Genomic DNA, 10,281 nt, shown 5'->3' on the forward strand with positions numbered 1-10,281 from the left:
CATTTCAAAAGCAGCCTGAACTGAACCACTGCTTGGATAGTACAAAAACATATAATAAATCATATGTTCATGGGTTAACTGCCACTTGGAATGATGCACCAAATGAGCCCCATTTAATGTGTTAACTTTAAGACAGATTTTAGTTTACGGGGCAGAGTTGGATGTTCATCAACTTTCTGGCAAGAGAGGAATATGGCGGTAGCTCGTCTACTGTGTGACAGCGACGTTATGTATGGGTGTCAAAATCACTCGGTCACCTGCAAAATCTGATAATCAGTCATATTGTACTCACAGTGACAGCTTGCTGTAGCATTTACCCAGTGACTAAAAACAATCGTCACCATGGTAACTGTCAGGCAAAAGTTGCCCCGTTGAGTGTCAATGCCCTCTCAGCTTTCTGATACATTTGGAGGGTTAATTATTTTTGCATACCTGCAGCCTGGGTTTTACTTTTGACTGCTGGCCTGTTGCATTTTTCGTCAACTTGTTGCTTGGCGATGAAGAATTTCAAGTTTTCTCTTGTGGTTTAACCCCCAACTAATTTGTCAATGTGACTATCCCTATGTACATTGATAGTTACTTGTCCAACATTGTTTTTCATACAGAAGCTAGTACGTTAGTTTCAAACTTTCAATGGCGTTCAATGATGTGCTTCAAAAAATTATAATAAACACATAACAAAAGACCAAGTTCATTTTTGGGCATAAGATTGTTCTTTTTTGTCAAATGTAATGTTTTTTAGTTTAAGTATGTTAAATGTATGATACTGCGCAAAAATGGAACCTTCACTGATGTAACAACTTGGAAATAATAAACCCAATTATGTTTTATATATATAAAGCCCCTACCTTCCTGACACTAACACAGGGGCTTCACAACAAAGCTGTTACCTGTTAAAACGCCCAATGGCACTTGCCTCACCTCAACATTTGCTATACTGTTAGCGTCTCTTACGAGCTCCTACGTAAGCTAAGTCCTACTTTTACAATTTGATACTTTTATGCAGAGGATCTGTATTGCACTTCCAAAAAATAGTTACTCAGGCAACTGGATATGATTTTTGTTGCTTATTAAGTAACTGCTTTTTGGCATCTTATTACCTGGATATCTAATCCTTTCCTTAAATATATTATAGTTAAGTTCTATCTAGCTAAATCTTATAGATAAATATTTTAAGTCTAAGTAGCAGGGGCATCCAGACATCACCATAGGTTTCATTGTTTTATTTCAATTTCTTGAAGGTAGTAAAAATATTTTTTAGACGTACAAAACTTACATTCATCCTTCCCTCACCCCGTATTGGGCTTTACGCAAAAACTATACAGTAAAATAACATTCAACAATACCAGCATATTAAAAGTCATCCTTCAGATTTTAACTATTAATGTTTACCCCACACCAGTTGTAAATGCGATGATTACAATGGTCGTCTCTTTGGCAACTAAAAAAGGAACTATGTACAGGTTTGTTGGCAGTATTACTTAATAGTAGTCGATACCTTATAATATCAACAATTACATGCAAAAACTTTGGCTGCTTTTCCTATTCAAGTGTACATTCAAGTGGCGGTCAACCCATTTCAGAATGGAGAAACATCATTAGCATTTCAAGCTACTAAACCATTCATTATCATACACAGTGGTAAACGACAACTTAGATTTTCAAAATAACTAATAATAGTATGTGTATGCCATCAATGGTTAAGTACCTCCACATGTATTGCAGGCATGTTTTTGTTCAGTTCAGATGCCTGCAGTACAAGTGACATAATTTGGCCGTTTACAATTTCTCCATCTTGAAATATGACTTCCATACCACTTTCTGAGCACAATGAAGAAAAGATTTGAACTAAGATTACTTCCAAGACATGGTAGAATATATTACATATTTACAGTTGGAATAAAACCCCTCGTAATCTCGTTTTAACAAAGGACATAATATGAAGTCCCAGGTAGCCTTTTTGTGCATTGTCTCCTTGCTTTGTGCATGTGTTTTTTGGCGACGTTTTAAGTTAATGTTTGTGTCTTTAGAGTTCTTTATAAGTATCTCTCCAGCTCGAGAACATCGATCTCGTCGTAGGGACTGTACGGTCTTCCCGAACCGCTCTGCTTGGGGCCGTGCCTCTCCGCATTCACGGGAACAAAGTGGGCACTGGGGTCAAAGTCTCTGAGAATGCTCTTGGCAATCTGAGGCAGCTGCATGGAATCGTGGATGGAGTACGGATCGTCGATCTGGTCACAGAACGGTGCCAGATTTTGCAGGGACCAGGAGAAGTGATCGTTCGTCGGTTGGAACTCTTCGGCGGGCGGCATCAGGACCGACGACTGCCACCACGACGAGTCAAACCCGGGGTGCACCTGAACGTCATTCTGGTGCGGAGCAGAAAACTCACAATCCAAGGTGGTCTCCTTCTTGAGGTTCATAGAAAAGTTTGGCATGTCCGTTTTGCTGAAGGTGGCGAAGGCTGGGAGCTTGTTCTGGAACTCCTCGTGAGACATAACGTTGTCAATCATCAACGGCTTCTTGTTGTAGTGATCTTCGTAGAAGTTGTACTCGTTGTGTTGTTGCTGTGGTACGTCATTGTTGAAGAACGGAGAATCACAGTGGGACAGGGTGGGAGAGTTGGAGCGAGAGGCGTAGTCATCGGATGTGCCGCTTGTCGAGCTGGGGTACTCTATCGTGGTCTCGACTTCGGGGGGTGGGGAGGGGTACATGGTGTAGGGCATGGGAGATTGTGTCGACGAGGAAGGCAGCGAGACGGCTTCGTCTCTTCGTGGGATGGTTTTGCTGGGACGAACCGACTTGGTTGGTCGCTTGCCCGGGTGCTTGCGCTTGTAGTGGGCAGTCATGTTGGCCTTGCACGGTGTGGCGTAGTCGCACTCGGTACAGAAGATGGGCTGCTCGCCGGTGTGCTTCCAGCGATGGGCGACCAGGTCTCGCGAAAAGTTCCCGACAAAGTCACACTGGTTACACCTTCAGAAACACAGAACAATGGGGGATACGGTTAGATTCATGAATACGAAATAAAGAGTATTGCAATGTACTAGGTATCACACCACCAATTTGTAGGCGACCACAATCATTACGACTTCTTGAGTTAACCTTTGTATTGTAGCTGAGCCATCTTGTCAGGTGAATGAACCTTTAACATTGTGATAGGGGTCACCCATTCATTATCATGCATCTATCTGTCACTTTCCGACAGGTAACATTTAACTGGGTGTAACCCCCCATACATGTATTGGTAACCTCCCTTTACTTTAGCGACCATGTTGCCTTTCAAAAGTACTACTAGTAATAGTTTGTTTGTCGTTTTACACATGCACAATCGGAAAAAAAGTCTATTTTGCCTACAACTATTGTGTTTATTTGAGTGGTTGGGTAAATGATCGATTTAACACTCCTGCCTGTAAAGTTTTGGGCAATTTGGCAGGCATAGCACACGCACATGCCCAACAACCAACAATTTTGAAACACTCTGAATTAAGTGATGTGCTTTTTCCGAACTTTTCATCATTGCTGCCGAGATATTTAACAAGTGTTTGTGTTTGGCAGGTGGAAGAATTCAGCCCCAGGTCTTGGGAGATAATTACCCTCCCCATCTTCTGTTTCCAGCACACGGCCGCCAGTATTTTTGCATAATTGTGCAGAATGGCAGCCCTTCTGACACCTGGCAGCCTCAGGCCATGCACATGTGCGCAATCATGAGGGAAACCTTTGTTGACAGAAAAAAAAGTTGCTGGGCAGAGTTGTTGTGTGAAACAACCACCGCGAGTAATTCGAAAAAGCCGAGCCAGTCCCTTTAAATGGAATCCTTTTTAACAAAGTTTTGTTCAACTTCAAAATGCTTGTTTTTGCTTCTGTCAATCAAAATATTCTAAGTGTCAATCGAAACATTCTAAGCTGTCAGGAAAGTAGTAATTATTGGGGGGGAAATGATCGAATTTCCTCAGTTGAGTTTGAAGTGTATATTTAAAGGCAGGTCAGTTGACATCTAAGTAGCTTTATGCATAATGACCTCAAGAGCTCATTATGTATGTCTTTATCAATGGCACTTTGCTAAACATCTTTGGGGGGGTGGGGCGAACTTTCTGATATCTTGCCAACATGAGACATTGACTCACTGTAAGAAATCTACAAAACAGTGTGACTCCACCCAAACCTAAAGCACTCCAAAACCAACCCCCTCCCCATACATGATAAGTTTAAACACCATCTAAGGATACTTACTTGTAGGGTTTGTACTCGGGGTGTTTTTTGCGCATGTGGGAAGCCAGATGACCCTTGCTGGAGCCAGTGTACTTGCACATGGTGCACTTGTGAGGTCTCTCGCCCGTGTGAGTCCGCTGGTGTTCCATAAGGTGGCCCTTATGGGTGGTGTCATAATCACACTGCTCACACCTATATAAAGGAGAATACATACAATTATCAGTAACGTTGTGACCTGTTGTTACCTAACCAATCTTGTAATTTAAAGTCTTCAGTGCATTGACCCTACTGCCATTACTATTAAGAGGCTACACAGAGGAAAAGCAATGTTGTTGACTTGGACGTTCTGAGAGAAACTAGAATTATACTTTTATGAACCCCTCCCAATCTGTTATTTGCGCATCAAAACCTACATTCAAAAATTCTACATTTTAAAAATGACTCGAAAAGAAGTTTTCAAAAGTTGAAGAATGTATATATTGCATTATGTTGCACAATGGATGTTGCAAATAAAGTGCGATAAAAAGACGCTTACCTGTACACCGGGCGGACCTTGCCATTCCCTCGGGCCATCTTGCCACTTGCGCCCAGCGAACTCCGTACAGCAGCCGGCATGTTGGTCTCGTTCTTCCGATGGTTCAAGCCTAAAAAGCAACCGCACAAAAACATGGTCACACATCAACTCTGGTTTTTAACAAACACCTTGCAACATTTTCAACAGCAACGTTGTGTAATGTTGCGCGATTAAATCTCGAATGCCCCCAGCTGTAATTTTGATGCAATACCAGAAACATGCATTGGACAAATATTTCGAACAAGGACAGAGCGAAAAAAAGCATCGTACATGCTGCAAGTATGAGGTCTCGTGTCTTGTGAGACCTCCGTCTCCGCGTTCTGAACATGGTGTAAAACGCACTGGAAGGAAAAATCCCGGGTCAATCCGTAGATTTGCAGGACATAACTACACACAGCAGTCCGCTCTTGTGCCAGAAGTATGGGTGGTGTCATTAACTCTTCCCGACGTACGTATGGGGTTATAAGGCACGCCTTTGGGGTTCAATTCAACTACAGGTCGCTAACTCTTCAGCAAGCACCCTCCCTTTTAATACGCTCTTTTCTTTAGATTCTTAAGGTTTGAAATTTACCTGGCCACAGTAGTAGAGTGAAGAGATAGCTAAGGAAGATTATGTTCTGTCGAGACAATGTTGATGGAGAGAGCCATGTTTCTGAGTACCAACTCCTTCCCGTCCTGACGCCTGCCACCTACCCCGTCATTTGTTCGACCATGCTTGCCGTGTGCGCTTCGACCGCCTCAGGGCTTTGAAACGCGCCATTCCATTTTCACAGGGGTAGATACCTTGTACAAACCATTTTTTTTTAATACTATGCAGAAGTAACAAATACATTTTTTTACATCCTAAAGGTTGGTAGTGAATAATAAATGTTGTTATTTTACTCCGAATGTGCATCAACTTTTTCAGGAAAGTGTTACATGTCTTGAACACTTGTAAAATCTACCCTAGGATGAGTACATTTTTGGTGAATGGTATCGCCCAAACTTATTTCACACCTGTTTGACATGATGGTAGCACCTGGTTAGGGTGAACCCTTGCTGACCGAGTTCGCTACATATGATTCACACTTTTAGGCGTTTCCCCAAATCTTTTACAAGTTCCTTTGACATTTTAAAACTCACCGGAAACCATTGAGTCAGCGCGACCAACTCAGACCCCACCTAACAACCAAATCTCGGCCCCACCCCCCGCTAGACTTTCTGACTTCTTTGTCCACCCAAAAGAATGCACGGTGTAACATTCAAAAATTTTTGCTTCCGGCGATCGATACAATTATACGCTGAAACGGGTACCTGTTAGCCTATATGGACGCATGCTTGTCCTAAAAAATCATTGCTTGTTACTGTGTGAAAACTTTTGTGTTCGCTTGTTTTTCTTTGCACTACATTGTATTTTGTACATAGCACATCTTTTAAGTCCAAATGCGTTAGCTAAGATAGAAACAACTTAGCATGGAATGCGTACTGGGTCAACTTTTGTTTGCCAGTGATTAACATACTTATTAAAATTCCCCAAACAACTTGTTCTGTGTTTGAATGTTTGTACATATTTCCTAACTTCCTTTCCCAAAACAAAGTAAAAAATTTCTCTACTTGTGGACACCCTTGTTCGGGTTAGTCGAATTTTCATTGGTCTTGGAGAATGATCCGTTTATTGTTCTATAGCCAACCAGAGCTGAGTTTAAACTACATGCAAAATGTGATCATTTCGTCCTGACAAAAGAGCACATGCCGCCGCAACATTAGCGTAACTATGCCTACAGCCGAGATAGGGCATACTATCGCCTGATCTAATCTCCCATTCTTGTAGCGTTGGGAATATTTTTTGTTCAAGTTTTGCGGGACACAGTAGTTTACATGTCTCCTGATAAGCAATGGAAAGATATTCCTTTGTGTGATGAATCCCAAGCAATTGAGTGAAGTTTTTTTTCTTTCATAATGTGCGCCTTCCAGACACCAAAAGTTCTATTTCTGATTGAATTTCATTTTTTTGTGATAATTTGTGATCAGTCAGCAAAATATACATGGATTTGTTACTATTGAGCAGTGTGTAAAACAATAGATATCTGGTTTAAGATACAAAGTTTCTAAGCCAATGGCTTCGCCAAAATTCTCCTTGGAATCAAATTTTAGCTTGTAGAATTCGTATTTTTTGACTGCGATTCAATTTTCAGATATTTTCATTTTTCACACCCGTAAACATTTTTTATTGCTGCACCTGTAGCGGCCAGTCCAGGGTTCAGGTAACAGGTACAATGTAAGACTAGATAAGATTATTTGCATTTGAAGAAGCTACTGTGCCATTGAAATTCCAATTGCTCATCAAGTCATCAAGAAGTGATAATATATGCGATATGCAAATAGGTGTGAATCACAGGTAGGTTATTCTGATGCTAATTTATGACCAGATAGGCTTCGTATTGTATGGCAAGTTTGGATTATGGAAATATCTGGAGCGCAAAGTGGTCGAACAGGTGGCAAGATGTTTTTTCCTGCCATGTTTTTTCTTATTCAAGTTAACCACAGAGCCAAACAAATTATGAGGAAAAACATCACTGTACGTGCAAAATCTTGATATCAAATTTTGGTATAAATCACGATACATTGATACAATGTTGAGTGTTTTTACAAGAAAGCTCGATTTAAAAAGTTTACAGAGTGTTCAATAGAAGCCAAAACGTCGCTCGAGCGAAGCCAATACTGGTTGGGATATTTGAAATACTTGCTCTAGTTAAAGAAAGAACACCGTCAGGTTGATATCTTTGTTAAAATACCTCCACACCACATTTACATTCTTGAAGTGAACTTTGGAGCAAGTAGTATCGCCAGATGTTTGAAAAATAGGCATTATCTTCGAAGTATTTGTAGTTTCAGCAAACTGTTGCAAATCGCTTGGATGGCATTTATCAATTCTTTCAAATCAATTGACAAACTCTGTCAAGAAATGTAAGTTCAACATTTTTTTCTACGATAAGACAAAACTATTTAGTTTCGCTTCGACGTTTGAAACAAAACAACGGAGGAGCTACTTGGAAAACGAACAGGTGTTCGGGGGAAAACATCATCCCTAAATAATAGCACAGGTAAAGCCTAAAATCTCGGTTACTAAACATTTTCTTTTAGCCTAAAACAAAGCAAGATATTGCATTGGGGAGGATTTGGAAGATAAGTATCGGCTCATTTGAGTTGGTTCTCTTCAGTTTGAGAAAGTTTCCACAGAAGCCAATAATCCTGAAAATCCTCGTTGGATTACGACGGATAACCAACTCATTTTGATAACCATTCTCCGACGACTTTCCATAACAAGTTTTTCTCCAAATCCCATTCGTAACTAGTTTGGACTAAATCCCTCCAAACAAAGGTTTTCACACAGAAGATCTCCGTTTTAAGTGAGAAAAACACACGCTGAATAAAGTTTCCTCAGTTTGCCATGTGGGGCAAAAAAATAAGAAAATCAGGTCGCCACGCGTTACTTAACACGTGGAAAAAATTCAAGGACACGAAAAGGAATCATGAAACTTACCTTTCTCAGTAGATAAAACCGGAGAGTTGCTTCCGTGGGTCAGCTAGGCGTGGTCACTGACTACTGCAGGTGGGAGAGTGCTGGGAGATGTCCACTCGCGGTCCGAATCGTGGCTGGAGTGAGACTGACCCACAGTGGACAGGTGGGTTTTTATACCTGCCCTGTCAGGTAGATGAATAGCCGAAGAAGAATAGGACTGAAAAGTGGTCCAGTCGGTCTGGCGCCGACAGCGCTTTTGATTCTGACCCCCCTCTAGAGCAACTCATTTGCATATGCAAAGCATGTATGTTTTTCGCCCAAAAAGTGGTTCGGGGATAATTTGTAAGGAAATTTGCTATAATTTGCCTCGACTTCCACTTTTCGCATAAGTGGTCGTCATCTTGTAATTGAAAATTGAAAATTCAACAGATGAATATTCACTCTGTCACCATAGCTATTTTGCGCTATCTCATCACGGTGTGATAATACCATAGTTTCTATGTTCACACGTTCTTTGAAAGTTTCGCATATATTCGTCCATTCGGAAACACGTACATGACGTTTACGTTTTGATGCAAATGGAAAAAGTAAAAAGAAAGTCATTGCTAAAATTCTAACTAAGAAGACACACATATGTATCAATTCCACACATTTTGGATTACTATCGATATCATTATTGTGACCCCATATGGTATTCGATTCTCTGTTTTTCCCCAAGAGATATACAAGAAAGTTGTGACATTTTTCATTGTGGGCCAATGTGGAAATGTCATGCTATACTCATAAACTACTTGGGCTATCTTTCTAGACGGATATGTCATATACATTTTATGATAAGCATTGTAACTTTACTTTTCATAGCTCGGTTAGCGAATTTACGAAAATAAACTATATAAATCCTATATCATTCTCCGCAACTCAAAGAAAATAACATACAAATATTTAATGCTAAAACATTTTGTTTGAATTCTGTGTCCCTGTAGACACATAACTTTACTTTACTAGTATTTTTGATGTCCAGATTCGTTGCTGTGGTGGATTTTCATGACAATGTCATTCCTGCTCGTACGTATGGTAGTAACATTTTGTTTAAATTTTGTGTCACTGTAGACACATAACTTTACTTTACTAGTATTTTTCAAGTCCTGACTCGCTAAGTTGTTGTTTTTACTTGGCTGTGGTGAATTTTCATGACAATGTAATTCCTAATAACATTTTGTTTAAATTTTGTGTCACTGTAGACACATACTAGTAACTTTACTTTACTAGTATTTTTCAAGTCCTGACTCGTTAGATTGTTGTTTTTACTTGGCTGTGGAGGATTTTCATGACAATGTGATTCCTGTGCGTACGGTAGTGTGTTGTAAATATGACGGCATTGTTCCCAGGCTTCCCATTGTTCTATCATTGACACCGATGCTGCCCCGCGTCCCCTGAGAACAAACTGTTTGTTCCTTACCTGCGTGGGAACACACCTGTCCTCTCACTTCGTTAAACTTCCATACCAGATCAAAAAAAGAACAAGGAATAGTACATGCCTTCAAGTATGAGGTCTCACATCTTATGAGACCTCATACCACAATTACCAACCTAGGATTGATGTGTTCGAAAATTCGTATTTTCCCAGAACTATCGTAAAGTGGACTTTGTTATCACCAAGTACAGTAGGGATATCTTCTCTGGATAGTTTTAAAGAACGCTTGCAGATAGATGTGTAAAAGTTAGGTGTGACGGGTCCTTCGGTGTAATTTAACTAGCTGCTGCCGCGCCGCGTGCCTGCGAAGCTGATGTGTTATAGATGTAAAATGTACTTAAAAAACGACAACCTCAAACGCGTTGCATACCCACATTTGTAAAGTTCGAATGCAACAGCATTTCTAAGATAATGCTTTCTCTTTTCTATGATCTATGTTTACTTTTTCTCAATTCTAGGCAAAATTGACAAATACATATGTGTACACTATACTAATAGTTACACAAATAATCATCCATGTGC

The 10,281-nt window shown here is 40.3% G+C and overlaps 1 protein-coding gene across 3 annotated transcripts; it reads right to left on the reverse strand.

The window, feature by feature from the left end:
- Positions 1-1,208: 1,208 nt before the first annotated feature.
- On the reverse strand, positions 1,209-8,474 carry LOC118423313 (zinc finger protein 577-like). Of its 3 annotated transcripts, none has more exons than XM_035831429.1 (4): positions 8,307-8,474; positions 4,745-4,853; positions 4,231-4,401; positions 1,209-2,973 (listed from the first exon to the last, which is right to left on the reverse strand). In XM_035831429.1, the coding sequence occupies exons 2-4, from the start codon at positions 4,822-4,824 to the stop codon at positions 2,037-2,039; spliced, it is 1,188 nt and encodes a 395-aa protein (XP_035687322.1). In that variant the 5' UTR covers positions 4,825-4,853; positions 8,307-8,474; the 3' UTR covers positions 1,209-2,036. The 3 variants fall into 3 exon arrangements, with proteins under 3 accessions (XP_035687322.1, XP_035687321.1, XP_035687320.1); XM_035831428.1 differs by lacking the exon at positions 8,307-8,474 and adding an exon at positions 5,355-5,538; XM_035831427.1 differs by lacking the exon at positions 8,307-8,474 and adding an exon at positions 5,054-5,225.
- Positions 8,475-10,281: the final 1,807 nt, after the last annotated feature.

This window comes from Branchiostoma floridae, chromosome 9, assembly GCF_000003815.2.
Source record: "Branchiostoma floridae strain S238N-H82 chromosome 9, Bfl_VNyyK, whole genome shotgun sequence".
Classification (NCBI taxonomy): domain Eukaryota; kingdom Metazoa; phylum Chordata; class Leptocardii; order Amphioxiformes; family Branchiostomatidae; genus Branchiostoma; species Branchiostoma floridae.